The 19,870-nt window shown below is 41.8% G+C and overlaps 1 protein-coding gene across 1 annotated transcript in view; it reads left to right on the forward strand.

Moving 5' to 3' along the window:
- LOC141113857 (cholesterol transporter ABCA5-like) overlaps positions 1-19,870 on the forward strand; it is an 82,386-nt gene that overhangs the window by 16,634 nt on the left and 45,882 nt on the right. Inside the window, exons 6-21 of the mRNA XM_073607187.1 lie at positions 1,410-1,636; positions 1,890-2,028; positions 3,367-3,552; positions 3,937-4,084; positions 4,369-4,534; positions 6,457-6,515; positions 7,891-8,001; positions 8,415-8,590; positions 8,683-8,802; positions 9,558-9,696; positions 10,113-10,203; positions 13,407-13,546; positions 13,824-13,943; positions 15,051-15,246; positions 16,695-16,861; positions 18,101-18,231. Coding sequence (XP_073463288.1) covers positions 1,410-1,636; positions 1,890-2,028; positions 3,367-3,552; positions 3,937-4,084; positions 4,369-4,534; positions 6,457-6,515; positions 7,891-8,001; positions 8,415-8,590; positions 8,683-8,802; positions 9,558-9,696; positions 10,113-10,203; positions 13,407-13,546; positions 13,824-13,943; positions 15,051-15,246; positions 16,695-16,861; positions 18,101-18,231 — 2,316 coding nt within the window. The remainder of the gene's footprint in view (positions 1-1,409; positions 1,637-1,889; positions 2,029-3,366; positions 3,553-3,936; positions 4,085-4,368; positions 4,535-6,456; positions 6,516-7,890; positions 8,002-8,414; positions 8,591-8,682; positions 8,803-9,557; positions 9,697-10,112; positions 10,204-13,406; positions 13,547-13,823; positions 13,944-15,050; positions 15,247-16,694; positions 16,862-18,100; positions 18,232-19,870) is intronic.

Consider the following 19,870-nt stretch of genomic DNA (forward strand, 5'->3'; position numbering starts at 1 on the left):
TTTAGGCCAAAAAGTTGAATTTTGGTCTCATCTGACCAGAGCACCTTCTTCCACATGTTTGCTGTGTCCTCCACATGGCTTCTCACAAACTACAAACAGGACTTCTTATGACTTTCTTTCACCAATGTCTTTCTTCTTGTCACTCTTCCATAAAGGTCAGATTTGTGGAGAACACGACTAATAGTTGTCCTGTGGACAGATTCTCCCACCTGAGCTGTGGATCTCTGCAGCTCCTCCAGAGTTACCATGGACCTCTTGGCTCTTCTCTGATGAATGCTCTCCTTGCCCGGCCGGTCAGTTTAGGTGGACGGCCATGTCTTGGTAGGTTTGCAGTTGTGCCATACTCTTTCCATTTTCGGATGATGGATTGAACAGAGCTCCGTGAGATGTTCAAAGCTTGGGAGATTTTTTTAATAACCTAACCCTGCTTTAGGCTGGGTTCACACTGCAGCACGGAGCGGCACACAGCAGGGGTCCGATATGTCCCCATTCACCGTTTCAGGTCTGATTTCAGTCCGAATTTTGGGCTGAATTCGGACCTGAAACAGACCAGAAGACAAGCAGGACTCCTGTGCAATTCGCACCGGAGCCGCTCCTGTGTGAATCAGCTACATAGAGAGCCGGTCACAATCTACTGACATGCGGATTGGATGTGGAAAAATCCACATCCAATTCGCAAAAGTGTGAACCCAGCCTTAAACTTCTCCACAATTTTATCCCTGACCTGTCTGGCGTGTTCCTTGGCCTTCATAAGGCTGTTTGTTCACTACGGTTCTCTAACAAACCTCTGAGGGCTTCACAGAACAGCTGTATTTATGCTGAGATTAAATTATAAGGTGGACTCTATTTACTAATTAGGTGACTTCTGAAGGCAATTGGTTCCACTAGATTTTAGAAAGGGGTATCAGAGTAAAGGGGGCTGAATACAAATGCCCCCCACACTTTTCACATATTTATTTGTAAAAAAATTTCAAGACTATTTATCATTTTCTTTCCACTTCACAATTATGTGCCACTTTGTGTTGGTCTATCACATAAAATCCCAATAAAATACATTTACATTTTTGGTTGTAACATGACAAAATGTGGAAAATTTCAAAGGGTATGAATACTTTTTCATAGCTCCTCATTAATACGCCCCTACGTGTCCTGATAACCACTGTCACCGGGACAAAAATTGAATGTACAGTATATTCTTCCAATGAGAACACTTGTTCTAATGAATGTCAAAAAAGGTGGGATTTACCTTTTTTGGGGGAGTTCTCGGGCTTTCCAAAAAAATAAAGTAGATATATTATTGATCTTTTACTCCTTTTTCTTTTAACAGAAAAATAATATAAAAAATATATAAACTTAAAAATTGCCCAACCTTAAATACTGAAATAATCAGCACAAAGAATATTTTGCAGAAGAACACCAAGCAGTCGCTGTGGGATGGTTTGGCGGCCACAGAGGTGGTGAAGATGAAATCTTTGGATTATACAGAAAGGCCGGTTCTGTACATGGGCACCATCATCTATGAATTGAGCATGTGCTTCATCTCATTGTCCTATCTCATGACGCTGCAGATTACCCGGGAGAGGAGGAAAACCAGAGAGCTGATGAGGATGATGGGACTGAAGGATCTGGCGTTTTGGTGAGTGGCGTTGGTCAACCCAAATAAGTATATTCTTGGTAGGGATTCTTTATGGAACATAAATAGCTCAGGTAGGGTGCCAATAGTGTGTGAGGTGGGACACAGTGGTGGCGCAACTGACTTTGAAAAGTTCAGGAAGATCGGGGGTCACAAGCATACCTGCCTTTCTGTTGGCTGATAAAATGGCCCCCATTGATTGGAGATTTCCATTCTTTGAAGATCTCCAGTATGATGTCATCATCTTGTATTTCAGGTTGTCTTGGGGGTTGCTGTACATCGTCAGTGCCCTCATCATCGCCACCCTCATGGCTCTGGTTGCCACCACTTATGTGTATGTGCAAAGTTCCTTTGGCGTTATTTTTCTGCTCTTCAGCCTCTACGGCGTTGCAACGGTAAGTCTGGATGATGTGTTTGCTTAAATGAAAGCCACATTTTTATCACCCTCCTAGTTAGGTTGCTAGTAGTATTGAGGTAAATTTAGTTGTTGGCTCTTCTATAACTAGTGCAGTGAAATTTAATTGCTTTTGGCTGTTTTGGGTTCTGCTGGTTGTAGGCTTGGCTGCTTCCCCCTGATTTTTGGTGGGTTCCAGAACTTAGTGGGTTGAAAGAAGCAGGCCCTTTAACTTGCATATTGAACAGCATCAGCCAACCCTGAGGTAGGAAGAATGACCAGTATGTGGGTGAGGTGTGTAAAAATAGGCTGGGCCCTAGAACAGAAGGGTCCTTGTCCTGTGGGAGAAGACCCAGCCTGAGGGTTGTGGCCCTATTGTCACTTAGTGAAAGTTTGCAGGAGGGTACAGGGGTCCCAGCTCAATGAGAGCTTAGGGACCCGTGTCTGGTGATGCTGGGAGTAGTTTGGAGGAAGTCTACAGAGGATCTGGTCTGGAGGCTCACAGTACAGAAGCCGTCCAGTACTGCAGGAAAGCATTCAAATACCCAGGGCACAGTGAGTACAGCCCTGAGCGAGATCCTACAGATTGCCCTTGTTAACTCTTGGAGAGACTGCTTAAGGTTGTAGGCTCAGATTTGCTCCTTCCCATGTCATTTTGTTTAATACATAAAACCTTTAATAAAGAAAATTGAAAACAGATTTGCTCCTTCATTTGAGTCCACTGAGGGGTTTCACCCTGAGGAGTCTGTCATAGTCAGAGAATGTCCTCCATTGTACTTTTCACCAAATTTGGGTAGGGTAGTGTGCGGATTGAACCTTGGGATACTCCAAATTTAGTATCCCAAGGCTCACCCCGCACCCTAGCCAAGTTTAGCTACAAAAAGACATGCAACCAATCACTAACATTTCATAGAAGCTTTAACATGTCAATGTCTTTTCAAAAGTCCTTTTCAAAATTCTGCTGAGAAGGTCATGGAACTTCCTATTATGGTGTGACAACACTGTCTCAGTCTCCCTGCATTGTCACAAGGGATTCCAGTGGAGACTACAAGTGGACATGTCAATACACATTACACAGGCATAGTCAAGTGTTGTCACCATCAGGAAACCCTCTGAAACGCCACGCCGCCATCCCTGGAGTGCATGTAGACAGGAAGTGGCTGCAGATCTCCAGGGCTCAGAGCAAATTACATGTCATCTAGTTTACATCGCTAGGGTTTCATGAGGGATCCTTACCATATGGGGGGCATTATAGACAGGAGGTATATGGAGGTAGTTTTCCTCTGCAGCTCCTTTTTTATGAACTGAATCCAACCTCATTGATCTTTTACCCACTCAGGTCTGTTTTAACTGTATGTTGAGCGCCCTCTTCAGGAAGCACCGCCTGGCAGCAATTCTGGGATTTTTCATCACTCTCTTCCTAGCCGCAATGGGCCTCCTTCCCCTGGTGAACGCCATACCCAAATCTCTGGAAGTTTTTCTGAGCATTTTCCACCCCTTCTCCTTCGCCATCGGGATAGTGGAGGTAATCATTTATTTTTGGGAGCTGTTTGCGGAGCTTACACAGGGCTGAGGAATATCGCCCCACCCCTAGTCAGGCACCAAGCACCAGTGCAGTCATATGACAGTAAGGGAGAGGAAGTGGTATGGTCAACAATACCTGGATCCTACTGATCTTCTTTATTTGGCAGCTGAATGGAACCGAGGAGGCGTGAAGGAACGATTCTTCAGATTCTTCAGGGGCGGGCATTAATGTGAACCTGTTGTCCTGCACTGCATGGATAAAGCATTCGTTAGGTTTAAATACACTTCAGAAAGTATAGTCAAACACTTTGAAAGTGTATTTGGCAGGAACTCTCATATTGTTGGTGTGAGATGTGCCCATAATATGGCTTCTCTGTGTTTTTAGAGCATGCACATGGAAAATGACCTTCAAGGGGCCTTCTTCTCAGACATCGGTGGTGACTCCTCCCACATACTCTCCAGCGCCATCTACCTGACTCTGGATTCAGTACTTTATATCATTCTCACTCTCTATTTCGACAAGATTATTCCAGGTGATGACAAATGACTGATATTTATTCTCATCATTTAGCGGTGGATCAAGGAGTTCCACTAACAAAATGTGTCAAGTGGAGCACAGGGGTGGGAATGTCAGTTGTGTCCAAGCCTCAAACATAAGTATGGAAGCTATTGCATTGACTTGTCTTGGCCACTGTGATGTCTCTCTTATGATGTAATTATATACACGCTGGTCTAAAAGCCTCAACCAAAGTAACTCTAAAGCTGTCTTTATTTTATCCTCATGGCCTTAACCAGACTTGACTTATTTTCATGGCAGATAAACACGGAGTGAAACACAACCCGCTGTTCTGCCTGAACCCTTCATTTTGGTCAAAGAAGAAGATGACCACCGTACCGCTAGGAGAAGGAGAGCACATAAAAGAGGACTCGGGGGACTATGCAGAAAAAGTTCCCATTGAGTTACTGGGAAAAGAAGCGATCAGGTACTGATGTTTGAGGTGAAGTTTCCACTTCTGTCCATTATAGAAGTCACACCCAGTAAGCACCTTAAATTAAAGAGAGCCCATGGCTTGTTGACACAGACCCCAAATATTATTTTTAAAAATGATCCAGGATGGGGGCACATTTTCATTGCAACATGATGTTATATATCATATTTGAATTGCCATGGAAGCGGCCATTATTGCCTATTATACAGTGCCTTGAAAAAGTATTCATACCCCCTTGAAATTTTACACATTTTGTCATGTTACAACCAAAAACATAAATCTATGTGGAGTCGTACAAGTGTGAATGGAGAAGCTTAGCCTTTGCGAGCTGTGATATTTTATTCATGGCAAGGAAGAGGTTCTTTGTTACCCAAGATATGTGATTTGGCCATGCTAATAAGCATTCTGTTCATTCATGTGGAGCCGCTTTCTCAACCTTTTTACCCCAGAGGAACCTAGAAATAATTTTTTAGGCCTTGGAGAACCCCTGCTATAAATAATTCTTTGGTGGTCATTGGAAAGAATGCTCAACACCAGTGGTCAGAGTTGCAAAACACAGCCAAAAAGATCATTGGGGGCATAGTTCTGGTTCAGTTGAGTGGTGTTGGCTCTGGAACTATGCAGGCACCATCAGTTGGGAGGTCAACCAACGAATGCTCAAGGAACCTCTGAAAACCTGTGGAGGAACTCTGGTTTAGATTAGTTTATGTAAAATGTTAATTTTAGTATTGGGAACTGTAACGAAACTTCCCATACTCTGCTTGAGTGCTTTCGTCATATACCGCTTCCTCCCAGTCAGAATATCTATATCAGATATTCCAACCGCTCCCAACAACAAAACTAGACAATACTCGTTTGGTTGCTGAACATGAACTGTTTATTAGAACAAGAATACAGTCTTATATACAGTTGAAGAGGAGGTTCTCCCCTCCTGCTCATATTACTCTAACAATACACCAGTAACCAGAAACCCAATTAACATGAGCTAGTTATCTAATCATTTACCCAGACTTGGTGACTCAGAGATATGACCTTTCAGGGTAGACTTGCCGCCTCCTCACTCAACTTACAATACACATAAGTATAAACACATCCCCCAATAGTTTTCTAGGAGACCAAGGTGTGTTAATGAGCACAATAAACTATTGGGTGAAAGACCCGGGCTTTCCAGATCTCATTAATCAGCACTCCTTTCACATACATCTGCCCACTGAGTCCCAAGTTGGCAGAAACCATCATTGCCTCCTTAATAATGTCCTTTTGCATTACATAACAGAATATCTTGCTATATGCTTGTAGCTCAAATGCCGAAGTCCATAGTCAGTAGGCAAGAGGCTAGCATTAAGTCCCCTCCAAAAGCCTCTGTCCCAAGTGAGTCTGTCACAGGAACTAGCTCTATATAGTGGTTTTGGCCCTGAAACTATGGAGACACCATCAGCTGGGAGGTCAACCAGCAACAGCTCAAGGAACCCCTAGAAATCTCTGGAGGAACCCTGGTTGAGAATGGTTGGTGTAAATTGTGAATTTTAGTATCGGGAGCTAGCTCTGTAGAGTGTATTGGCTCTGGAAGTATGGAGACACGATCAGTTGGGAGGTAAACCAGCCACAGCTCAAGAAACCTCTAGAAACCTCTGGAAGAACCCTGGTTGAGAATGGTTGGTGTAAATTGTGAATTTTAGTATCGGGAGCTAGCTCTGTAGAGTGGTATTGGCTCTGGAAGTATGGAGGCACCAACAGTGGTCAACCAATGACTGGAAGTATGGAATTTAACCAATGACTGCTCTAGAAACCTCTGGAGGAACCCTGGTTGAGAATGGTTGATGTAATATATGAATTTTAGTATCAGGTCAAAGAACATGTTCTTGGACTGGTTTTATGTAATTTCCTCTAAATCATCATCTTCTCCCTTCATACAGGATAAGTAATGTCAAGAAAATGTACAGCGGCAAGGACAAGACGACAGAGGCGCTACGAGGTGATCCAATTTCTAAAATGTTCACTTCTCTTGTCTGTAAATCCACAATCCTGGAAATAAAATATTTCATATCAGAGATGTGCACAACAGAGAAAGATTTGTGTGTTAAGTTAGTTTGTTTCCTCATATTCATAATAGTTGGTTCGTTTTCAGAATTTGTATTGTATATTCCCATTTGTTTCGTATGTTCGTTATTTTCAAATCGATTCGAAATTAACTTGAAAATGAATTTGAATTTGAAATGGAACATATTGCAATAAATACAATAAGATTTAATAGTGAAAAAGATGATGATTCCTACTTAGGCTGCTTTATAGAACAGAATTGAAAATAATAGATTGGATTAAAATAGAAAATAATAGAATATTTTATTATGTGTAATTCTGTTTTGCTTTTTTCTGTTCTATTATAATTTATTCTTTTCTATTCTATCCTTTTATTTTCTGTTCTATTCTAACCTATTCTTTTCTATTCTGTTTTATTCTATTATTTTCTTTTCTATTCTATAAAACAGCCTAAGTAGGAATAATCATCTTATTTCTCTTTTATACCTTATTGTATTTATTGCACTATGTCTCCATTTTGAATTCAAATGTATTTTTTCATTTGAATTTGGATAATTAATTTATAATTTATTTAATAACGTTTTTAATTTATTTTGGATTTGTTGAAATTTGTTAATACTGTGATTCCTTAACTCTGAATTTTGTGAAGCTGAATTCTTCTTAATATACATTTCCCTTCATTTAAGGCAGAGGATAGGCTGTCTGTCCTGAGGAATTCCTATGTAGAAGACAGTGGGCATACAAACATTCACAGCCAATACCTAATTTTAATGTACACACTGTATGTAATAAATAAAAAGATTAAGGGGTGTATTTATAAAAATACAAAAATAAAAAATTCTGTATGAACATCTCAAGCATTCTCTCAGCTGTCACGAATAATCCCCATATATTGACAAAGGTGTTTATTCTTATAATCGCCAGCTCCATCTAGTGGCCATGATGTGATATTTCCATAATTGAGGTTTTACAGAAAAATACTGCATTGTAGCCAGTAGATGGAGCTGATGATCATTGGAAACACACATATTAGGCAAATTATGGGGACTATTTGTTATAGCTGTAAGAAAGCTTAAGGTATTTTTTTATTTTTATTTTTTTATAAATAGAACCTTTTAAGGGCAAGGAGACCCGAAAAGTTCCAGAAAGTTGGGAAAGGATAAGTATACTTTAAAAAAAAAAAAAAAAGGACAGTCATCCTTTTTGTGTAAAGAGATTGTGTTGCATTCCACAATTTTTTTGTTTCTGATGGAAGGATAATCCCATATTTTGTAGCTGTGCATTGATCACTGAAAGGTTTTACCCCCCAGGATTGAATCTGGACATCTATGAGGGACAGATCACAGCGTTACTCGGTCACAGCGGAGCTGGAAAAACAACATTACTGAATATACTCAGCGGGATGGGCAGAGCCACTGGTGGTGAGTTTTTCCGCTCATAAAAATAGATAGGCATATAAAAAAGAGATGACCTCTACAGTCTGCATCCAGGGCTGAATGTAAACACTGCCGGGCACATTTGCTAGTGTAAATGTGGCCTAACATTAAAAAAGCTGACCCAAATCCAATACAGTTTCCATCTCTCTACTTATATTGAGCTTCAAAGAGCCCTCTGACAACACTGTGCTAATACCACATCTAGAAACATCTGAGAAGTGGGCACCATACTGCTGTTGAACAGAACGAGCAACGGTGTCATTATCTTACTGTGCATTATGGGTACATGACTTCGAATCTTCTGATAGGACCATAACCAACCCCTAAAATACAGATGAAGGCTAAAATATATGTTTTGGGTGGAGATGACCTTTAACGTCATTTTGTCCTCATTGTAGGGTCTGCCAACATCTATGGCCATCCTCTATCAGACCTCAGTCTTCGTCAGGAGATCCAGAGAAAGATCGGCTTTTGTCCGCAGATCGATATCAACTTTGAGCTTCTAACGGTGAAGGAGAACTTGGAAGTTTTTGCTCAGATTAAAGGAGTTCCTAGAAGTAAAGTGAAATCCGAGGTACAAACCAATGCGGATGTGCAGATATACATCAGTAATAGACATCTGCAAATCGAAGGTTTGAATTTTTGCTGATCAGATTTATTTTATAGGTAGAAAAGGTCCTTTCTGACCTGGACATAGAGAACATTGAAGACATGAAAGCCAATAAACTGAGTGGAGGTCAGAGGAGGAAGCTGACCCTGGGGATTGCACTATTAGGAGACCCCAAGGTAATCTTTTCCGTTTTCAAGTATTTTTTGGCTTTCATTGCAAAAAAAACATTTGTGAGAACCAGCATGGAGCATTAAGGACACGGCCATTTTCTTAAAGTGGATTTAAACCTGTGAAATGACTGGGTAGATGGAAGGGTTTACAACCACTTTAAATCTGATTTTTAAGGGTTTTTCCTACCCATTTTTATTAAAACAAAGCTCAAGTGTCACATAAGGGCTACAGGGTTTTTTAGCATTCATCTTCCACCAAAGAAGGGCTCTCCTTTGTCTGCTGGGGTGGAGCCCTGAGCCGTAATCACATCTATAAGGACAGACCTTCACACACCTAGGCTGCTGGTGGACCCATGTTGGGAGCTTCATCCCTTTCAAGTATCTACGAAGCCTCTGGGCTCCAGGATCCAAACCGAGTATTACCAATCTCTGAAGAAACGTAAAATCCAGTTTCCCTTTTATGACATAAGCACCCTGGAGTGCTCCAACCTGCCTGGATGAAAACCATGGGGATAAAAAACCCTTTTCACACCATGGCACCACAATTTTTTATACATGGCAAATCTAACATCTTACAATTTAAGGATCCTCATTTCTCTAAATTGTGGAGGACATGGATGAGTATTAAATTATATATATATATATATATATATGAAGTAAACATAATTTATGGCTTTGACTGAAGTTCTCTTTTAATCGCTAGTATGCAACACAAATCTTTACAAACATCTCTTCTATTTTTAAAACTGCCCTTCTTTTAGATTCTGTTGCTGGATGAACCGACGGCTGGTCTTGACCCCTTCTCCAGGCACCGTGTATGGTCTGTTCTCAAAGAGCGCAAAGTTGGCCACGTCACCTTATTCAGCACGCAGTTCATGGACGAAGCCGACATCCTTGCGGGTGCGGTGCTTTAAGGTTTTGGTGTCCACCTTTCTGGTGTAATTTCAACCCTTAGGGCCCTTGAGAAATATTTATTTAAAAAAATGTACTGAAGATTACTCATGTCCTTTTTTTTTTTTTTAGCCCAATAAATGGTCCGTGCCAAAATATTCTGAAGCCAATCAGCATGGTTGTATCTGCTGTATAAGTTCACATGACCAAGCATTTTTCCTTTAAATTTGTGACCTTATCTATCATTTGGGCTATTTAGGGCTACAACAAAGGTTGGCTTTTCAAAGACCAATCTCTGTAACCAGATACAGCATCCAATTTAGTTTATCCCAACTCTCAGACTTGATTGTTATGTTATACAAAATGTTTTAACTTGTTGGAAATTCTTATACATGTCTGACCATTATATTTTAATTTGGTTCCAGACCGTAAGGCTGTGCTCTCCAACGGAAGTCTGAAATGCGTTGGTAGCTCTTTTTTCTTAAAGCAAAAATGGGGCATTGGCTATCACTTGAGGTGAGCATGGAGATTCAAACCTGCATGTAATGCTTTGAGACTGGCAGAAGATGTAGTTGGTGCACTAAGTATAGGATTCACCAAACAATTCCTCTAACATCTAGACCAGCCTTTCTCAACCAGTGTGCCGCGGCACACTGGTGTGCCGTCAGAGGTTCTCAGGTGTGCCGCGGGATCAGGGGAGAGAAGGGCTGTCAGATGAGCCCGATCTCCTGACTCCCAGCTGAGCTGTACATCGGCACTGTGAGAAGCTCCGTCAACCTCAGCAAAGTGAAAGTATGTGCAGGGGAGTGTGCTCTGCTCTCTGCTTCCCCCTACAGTGCAGTACCTGGCTGAATGAGGAAACTGGAAAGGTACTGTGCTAAAAGCTAGATTCGTTTTAAAAGGGCTTTATACATGTGTCTGTGTGTGTGTGTGCATGTGAGTGTCTGACTGTCTGTCTGTGTGTGTGTCTGTATGTGTGTGTGTCTGTATGTGTGTGTGTCTGTATGTGTGTTTGTACATGTGTGTGTGTGCATGTGTCTGTATGTGTGTGCACGTGTCTGCATGTGCGTATGTACAAGTGTCTGTATGTATGTGTCTGTATGCGTGTGTGCACGTATATGTGTGTGTGTGTATGTTACTTTTAATCCTGACACCCCCCCCCCCCCATTCCTGTACCATCAGAACTGCTTTTGTAGGTCTTGTTTGTGATAGCAGCAAGGACTGCTTCTCCTCTGAAAAGCAACCTATGCACAGATCGCTTTTCAGAGGCATTTGACAGGCGGTAAAGAGGCATTATGTTGCCTCCTCACCACCTGTTTTAATGCAGTATCACTACACCGCAACCGTGCAATGTACACAGTTGCAGGATAGTTGCAGTTCAGCCCCATTCACCCTGGGTATACCTCCAGCTGCAGCCACAACATGTGTACACCCCCAGCTGTTGTCTCTGCAGCTAAAGGGGAAGAATTTGGGGGTGGTAAAAACAGCTTAACCATGTGCTTTTACCACCCCTCCAACCCGACATGTGAACAAGCCCTTGGTTCACATCTGTGTTGCTGCATGTAGTGCAGCCCATTCATTTCAATGGGCTTCCCTAACCACAAAAATTCAGGGAAGGAAATCCCCGACCTTTTTTTTTTTTTTTTAAATTGCACTGTACCAAAAGCACCCCACATTTTCCAATGTGTAAGGTACCATTAAGAATTAATGGCACCCCTAAAGAGCAGAGCATTTGTCTGTGTGTCAGGAACGAGTGTGATTTTGCGCATGTTCCGCGACACACAGTAACGTGAACTAAACTTTGGACTGGGGTGCCTCAAGACTGAAAATACTTTTGAAGGGTGCCCCAACTGGAAAAAGGTTGAGAAACACTGATCTAGACTGTGGTGCAAACACAAAGGGTCTCATATTTCACTTTAAAGCAAAGGTTAAAGCGGAGGTCCACCTATCTATCGTTTTTTTTTTTTCATTCACAAAATTTTCTTCTCAGCATTACATACTCACATATTGTGTGTAATATGTCCGCCTGTGTCAGATTTCGTCGGAAAGAATAACTTATATTATTCACTGCAGGCGGTTTCCATCTTCATTGTGGGCATTTGAAGCCCACAAGCATTTATTTCCTGGATGTGGTGAATGCTGTGCTCCCAGCATTCACCGCTCGTTCCTGCACATGCTCAGTGGCATCCTGGGAAGCCTGAGACTAGCTCCCAGGAGTCTGGGAGAGGCTAGAAACATGCCTACTCCCACAGGAGGAGAACCAGGAAGTGCAAAGAAGAATAGAAAAATAAAAGGTAATTACGGCGATTTAAATTTTTTTAAACGGCATGTCAGCATCTAGGCAAGGAAGAGAATACATACAGATATTGTTCAAAATTTGGGTGGAACTCCGCTTTAAGGTTCACCAAACAACTCCCCTAACATCTAGACTTTGGAGCTTTCACAAAGGGCTTCATACCTAAACTACACGGAAGGGTTAGAATTCACCAAACAACTTCTCTAACATGTAGTCTGAGGAGCAAACACAAAGAGTCTCATACCTGAACCTTCAAGGAAGGGTTAGGATTCACCAAACAACTCTTCTAACATCTAGACCAGGGATTTCCAAACTACAGCCCTCCAGCTGTTTGTGGAACTACACATCCCATGGAACATTGTAAAACTCTGACATTCACAGATATGACTAGGCATGATGGGAATTGTAGTTCCTGAACAACTAGAGAGCCATAGTTTGAAGACCCCTGATCTCGACTGTGGGTCTTATGCAAAGGGCTTCATACCTAAACTACATGGAAGGGTTAGGATTCACTAACAACTCCTCTAACATCTAGATTGTGGTGCAAACACAAAGGGCCTCATATTTGAAATTTCAAGGAAGGGTTAAGGTTCACCAGACGAATCATCTAGCATCTAGACTTTAGCGCTTTCACAAAAGGCTTCATACCTAAACTACATGGAAGGGCTAGGATTTACTAAACAACTGCTCTAACATCTAGGCTGTGGTGCCAACACAAAGGGTCTCATATCTTCACCTTCAAGGAAGAGTTAGGATTCACTAAACAACTCCTCTAACATCTACTGTCGTGTCAGCACAAAGGGCTTCCTACAGGAACCCACATGGAAGGGTTAGGATTCACTAAACAACTCCTCGAACATCTAGACTGTGGTGCTAACACAAAAGTCCCACTACCGGAACCTTCAAGGAAGGGTTAGGATTCACCAAACAACTCCTCCACTATCTAGACTATGGTGCTAACGCAAAGAGCCACATACCTGAACCATAAAGGAAGGGTTAGGATCCACAAAACTACTCCTCTTAACATCTCTAGACTGTGGTGCAAAAACAACAAAGCCTCATACCTGAACAACCAAGGAAGCCTTAGTTGCCTGGAGTCACCAGGTCTACACTACAAGAATAGAGAAATAAGCCTAGTTGGGTTTATGAAAATGCAGAAATTTCTATGCTGTGGGTCAATGTGGCAAATACAGAGAAAAAAGAAGTTTGGTCATTTCAGTATAGACTACCCATCCACTATTGTTGTATCATTAAACATTAAACTCTGGTATAGCACGTGGACCTTTTTAGGACTAAGTCTGACATTTGCAGCTTCAAAGGAATATAAGGGAGATCCATATGAAGGATCCATGTACCTCAAAAGTGTGGAGAGTGTTTTTGAGATGAATTTTGACTGATAACTTTGTTTTTTTTGGGTAACCAGGATGCAGGTGACCCCATCATGCGACACAGAGGCCATCACATCCCTCATAAAGCAGCACGTCTCCAGTGCCAAACTCAGCACACAGAATGTGGAGGATTTGACGTTCACCCTACCATTCCTGAACATGGATGCCTTCCCTGGTACGGGGATCATGTCATAGTCTGGGGGGGCATAAAATGGAAGTATACATTCATTTGTAGTGGATTCATAAAATAACAGGGAAAGGAAGCAGAGAGTGCAGGGACCAGGAGCATCGAGCTAAGAGTACCGCAAAGTTCCTGACATATTTATATGATCCCTAAGTCAGAAAAGACAGCATGGAGATAAATGTAATTCATTGATTACGCTAACCTCCTACTGTGCTTTCCACTTCTATATCCTGAAGTTCTCCTTTAACACTGAACTGTTTTTTTATAGCTCTGTTCTCTGACCTGGAGGGACATGTGGGCCGAGACATTGTAAGTTACGGAGTCTCTATTACTACGCTGGATGATGTGTTCCTCAAATTGGAAGGAGAGGCCGAGATCGAAAAAGGAGGTGAGCAACGTTTTTATGTTTTTATAATCTGGCAGTTCTAATGTCTGAAATTCTGCAAACTTTTACTAATTTTTAAATGCGGTGGCTGCCCCTACTTTACCAACTCACAAAATAGATGCCAAATCTAGGAGCCAGGGCCTTTAAAAAGGATCCGCCTGGCCCAAGATGGCTGTTAGAGCCACATTGGATGGCAGCATCCAATGGGATAGCTTCCCTAGTGACCCAGGAAACCATAGAGGGATCATGTTCCACTTGACCTCTTCTCCAACTGCAGTGTCACTGCAGAAGAGTACCACCTGCAGTAGAGAAATAGAGAAAATAGATTGCATCTGCCTACACCTCCCACCACCCCCCTTAACAGATGTCGTCCTTGGCATCAACATAAAGTGGAAACAACAATAACAATGGTGATAAAAGCACAATCAAAATATGGGTAGGCAGAATAATAAACAACTCAAACAACTGCGGAGCAGAGCTGCCCACGGTTAGACTGCAAAAAGCGCCAGCTCTCTTGATTCCCTGTAAAGTCACTTGGCAAAGGCTCAACTGCAGGCAGTGACTCGGGGGACCTCAAGTTACAAGGGACCAGGCACGTCTTCTATTTTCTCTTCACCTGAGCCCAAGGTTGAATCTCCGGATGAGTCAGTACAATCTGAGGTACTGGGTGGTGTGGATGGGCATTCCTGGCTCCCAACTCCAACGTTGTCAGGCTCAGGACTGTGAGAGGCCAAAGACTTAAGCACCACCTGCAGTAGAGAAAGTAGACTGCACCTGCCTACACAATTTATATGAAATTACCAGCTCACTGGATTTCTGGCAGGATGAACAGGATTTTGTTTGCACTTATCAAAAAAAAAAAAAAAAACACTTTCAATTGTATATTTAACAAACCAAAAAGAGCCAAGGAGTTCAGGTTTACATACTCTTTAACTACATTCCAAGGCTAAGCTTGAGTTTAAAATTGCTACCAACATGGTAATGGTAAGGACTATATTATCAGGGCGATTAATGACAATGAAATATGCCACAACAAGGTCTTTGCAATTAAAGTTTTGCTGTCTATGTACAGCACACCAAATGTTTACTTTTCTCATCTTGACTGATCAGATTATGGCGTTTTTGCCCAAGAGCAAAATGAAGAAGAGGATCACTTCTCCTCGGAGCCGGAGGATTCTAGCCTTCTGATGTCGGACTCCGGTACACCCACCATCAGTGGACTGGCATTGTGGAGACAGCAGGTGTTGGCCGTGGCAAGGATACGATACTTGAAAGTTATCCATGACATAAAAGGCTTTCGATCCATGTAGGTGTAATCGGTTTCTGGTGATCTCTGATATGGCAGGACTGGGGTATGGTATAGTATAGCATTATTCCATGTGTAAAATTCTGCTTATTTTAAAATGTACACAGAAGACCTGGCTTGCAATCGGCATCCTAACTCATTTCTATGGTGCTCAGTGGGGCTGAGGTCAGGGCTCTGTGCAGCACTCTCAGGTTCCTCCAAACCAAAATGGTCAAACCGTGTCTTTATGGAGCTGGTGGTGTATACAGAAGACCTCCCTCACATTTGGCATTCCAACTAATCCCAAAGGTGTTCAGTAGGATTGAGGTCAGGGCTCTGTGGAGGCCACTCATGGTTCTCCACACCAAATTGGTCACATCATGTCTTTATGGCGCTGGTTTGTACACAGGGGCTCAGTCATGGTGGAACAGAAAAGGGTCTTCCTCAAATTTTTACCACAAGGTTGGAAGAGCACAATTGTCTACAATGTTTTTGTATGATGGAGTAGTACTAGGACCCGTCACTAAGACACCTGAATGCCATAATTTGGAGAGGTGGCCCCATATAGTGTACTTTTCTCCTAAGATGTACAGGGGGTTATTTACGAAAGGAAAATCCACTTTGCACTGCAAGTGCACTTGAAAGTGCACTGAAAGTCAACTCGATCACTGAAAGTGCAGTTGGAAGTAAAGTCGCTGTAGATCCGAGGGGGACATGCAAGTAAAGTAAAAAACAGCATTTTAGCTTGCACATGATTGGATGATAAAATCAGCAGAGCTTCCACTCATTTCAGATCTACGCCTGATGCCGCGTACACACGATTGGAAATTCGGCCAGCAAAAGACCGATGAGAGCTTTTGGTCAGAAAATGCGACTGTGTGTACGCTCCATCGGACTTTTGCTGGCTGAATTCCAGCCTGCAAAAGATTGAGAGCATGTTCTCAATTTTTCGGTCGGAAAAAGTTACTATCGGAAATTCCGATCGTCTGTAGCAATTCCGACGCGCAAAATTCCTAAGCATGCTCGGAAACAATTCAACCCATGCTCGGAAACATTGAACTTCATTTTCTCTGCTCGTCGTAGTGTTGTACGTCACCGCGTTCTTGAAAGTTCAGCGAACTTTTGTGTGACCGTGTGTATGCAAGGCAAGCTTGAGCGGAATTCCGTTGGAAAAACCATCCAAGATTTATCTGACGGAAAATCCGCTCGTTTGTACGTGGCATTAGATTTAGAGCGACTGCACTTTCAAGTGCACTTGCAGTGCAAAGTGGATTTGCCTTTCGTAAATAACCCCCACAGTATAATACTTTTGGATTATCTGATGGGTGGAGTTGGGAACATTGGTGTTGATTGAAGTAGCAGGTTACTGCCAACCACACCTGTCAGATGCAATATAGAAATGGAACTAGGAGATTGTGTGTAGCTGTCCTTAATCTAATATGCATGTAACACGCCATCTTGAATTTCAGACTTCTTCTGCTGGCATTGTTCATCCTTCCCCTGGTTACCACCACCATAGTGGTGAACAGTTTCCACTCCACAAACACCTGGGAGCTGACTCCACAGCTTTACTTCCGAAGACCCGGAGATCGGGCCCATAGATATTACTCCAATCTTCTACTCGTCAACACCACCGGTACAAAACCAAAAGGGGCCATGATTTTCAGTTATCAGCACTCTAAGCTTAAATATTTCATTTGGTAAATCAAAAACATTCTCAGTCTTAAAGCAGAACTGAAGCAGCAGTTCCCAGAACATTTACTATAATGTCCAGGCATGTTCCACCTTATGGTGACTTAGATTGGCCTCCTCCAGCTATGCATGGCCCATGTTCCACCTCGTCACTGCAATCTCCTCCTAGGCTTCTTCTGGCCTGGCATCTTCTTTCTTCCACCATTAGTGTGTGTTGCAGTTACATCTTCCTGTCATCCAGCTCCATTCGCTTATAGAAGCCGGGAATGTACACTGCTCTGTTCATGCACTACACACAAAGTACTAATAGACAGGCAAATTATTTTTGGGGGCAGAAGAAACATATAGGGGTTGGTTTACTAAAACTGGAGAGTGCAGAATATTGTTCAGCTCTGCATGGCAGCCAATCAGCTTCTACCTTCAGCTTGTTCAGTTAAGCTTTGACATAAAAAAAAAACTGGAAGCTGATTGGTTTCTATGCAAAGCAGCACCAGATTTTGCCCTCTCCAGTTTTAGTAAATCAACTCCATAAAGTCTCTACTCCTTGGAGTCTATTTATAAAAAGATCTCTGTGGAAATGCCTCAAGCGTTCTCACAACTGTCAAAGTTATTATTGTCAGCTCCATTTAGTGTCTGTATTGCAGAATTTTCCTGAAATACCCCAATGAAGAAAATACTGCATTATGGCCACTAGATGGAGCTGACACTCCTAGGATAGGACAGTGACTTCAAAAAGTATTCATACCCCTTGTACTTTTCCACATTTTGTCATGTTACAGCCAAAAACGTAAATGTATTTTATTGGGAATTTATTTGATAGACCAACACAAAGTGGCACATAATTGTACAATAATACATTTACGTTTTTGGTTGTAACATGACAAAATGTGGAAAATTTCAAGGGGTATGAATACTTTTTCAAGGCTCTGTATATTACTCACATTATGGCAATTTGTGACAGATGTGTAAATACTTGAGGCATCCTCACAGCAAAAAAAATTAATAAATTGATCTACAGGCAAAAGACAATGTTACCAAAGAGTAAAAAAAATTTCCATCTGTAAGAGTTAACCCTACAACCGCCTGAGAATGTTTTTACTATTAACCCGTACATGTCACGAAGCTTTCTTTTAACTAAACCATAACCTTCCATAATGGTGACTTCCAGTATTTCTCCACATAGGTCTTCCCATTGAGAATCTTGTTCATGGTATCACGGCTCAAAATATTGCAGTGGATGTTCTGGATGGTCCGTATGATGAAAACACTACGGCCTACAACGGCGCTATAGAGATCACACGAGACAACAACACGGTAATAAAACTTTCTTACAAACTAACATTTCTCCCCCACTAAGGATGCTGAAAATAACCCAACAGGACATGTCTCCTACCATATTCCTGATCTATACAGCACTGACACATCAGTGTGTAGACAGTAGGGATAAGCCCACGGTTCGAGAGGAACATAAGTTTGACTCGAACATCGGGTGTTCGCCATTTCGCCGAACAGCGAATTTTATGGGGCCTTCGCGGCAAATTCGAGCGCTGCGGAATTCCCCATAATGTGGCCCATAATGCACTGCAAGATCGCAGTGCATTGCTGTATGATGATTGGCCAAAGCATGCACCTGACCTGCATGCTTTGGCCAATCCCAGTGCCCTCTGCTAAGAGAGCCATAATTGGCCAAAGGCAGGGTGCCTTTGGCCAATCATGGCTCAGGGGGACTATGTCCACGCCTCACAATATATAAGGCTGCTTACACGGCGGCCCTGTGCAGTGTTGTTGGCGTGGACAGAGAGATAGTGTGATTTAGATTAAGCAGGCAGTTTATTCAGTTAGTGGCAGGGTATTTTATTTATTTATATATATATATATATATATATATATATATATATATATATATATATATATATACATATATATATAGTCAGTCTAGTGTATATATATACACTCTACAGTGCTTTCCGTGGTGTACTATTTCTAATATACTTGTGTATACTACGGTGTATTAGAATATATATATATATATATATATATATATATATATATATATATATATACATACAGTCTCATGTAGTAGAAACAGTACACCACGGTATGAACTGTAGATTTAGGCTACACTGGATGCAGAGTATATATATCTATCTATAGATAGATATGTATATATACATACATATATATATATGTATATATACATATATATAGTCTCGTATCTATCTACATATAATAAATATATATATACCCTGCATCCAGTGTAACCTATATCTACAGTTCATTCCGTGGTGTACTATTTCCAATATACTTCAGGCGGGGTATTAAAATATATATATATATATATATATATATATATATATATATATATATATATATTATAATATGCAGTTGCTACTACTTTTCTGGTGGTGTACACAGTACACAATACAGTGTAGTGTGGTGTTGCAAAACAAAATATACATCATGTCCAGAAAGCCCCCAAGGAGAGGCAGACGCTCACAGGCCACTAAAAAAAGGACAAGCAGCCTCTGTGTCTACAGTCAACAGTGGTGGTCGTATACATGGTGCATCCTCTGCAGGTGGCCGTGGGGCAGGCTTGTCCTTTTTTTCTGCTGCTGGGGCAGGGGCAGAAAAATTGGGTCTTTGGTGGTGGTGCCACAACACTGTAACCCCTCACAGATACTCTTGTTTGGTGCAGGAACGGGCCCTGCTGTGAATAATTTGATCAAAAATTGTAATGTTTAACAGGAACAGAATAATTGGGCCTTAGGCAGTGGTGGCGGTGTCCTAAACCAAAAATATTGTTGGAAGCTAGCATCATCAAGATTGAGGAGGAATAGGATAGTCACTCAGCATAGGCAGTCTTCAAGGGATCCCACATCCATAGAAAAATCAATCAGTTACATCAGCATCAGGTGCTTGATAGCTGCTGATCCGAGACTGATTCATTTTTATA

The sequence above is a fragment of the Aquarana catesbeiana genome, linkage group LG12 (genome assembly GCF_042186555.1).
Source record: "Aquarana catesbeiana isolate 2022-GZ linkage group LG12, ASM4218655v1, whole genome shotgun sequence".
Classification (NCBI taxonomy): domain Eukaryota; kingdom Metazoa; phylum Chordata; class Amphibia; order Anura; family Ranidae; genus Aquarana; species Aquarana catesbeiana.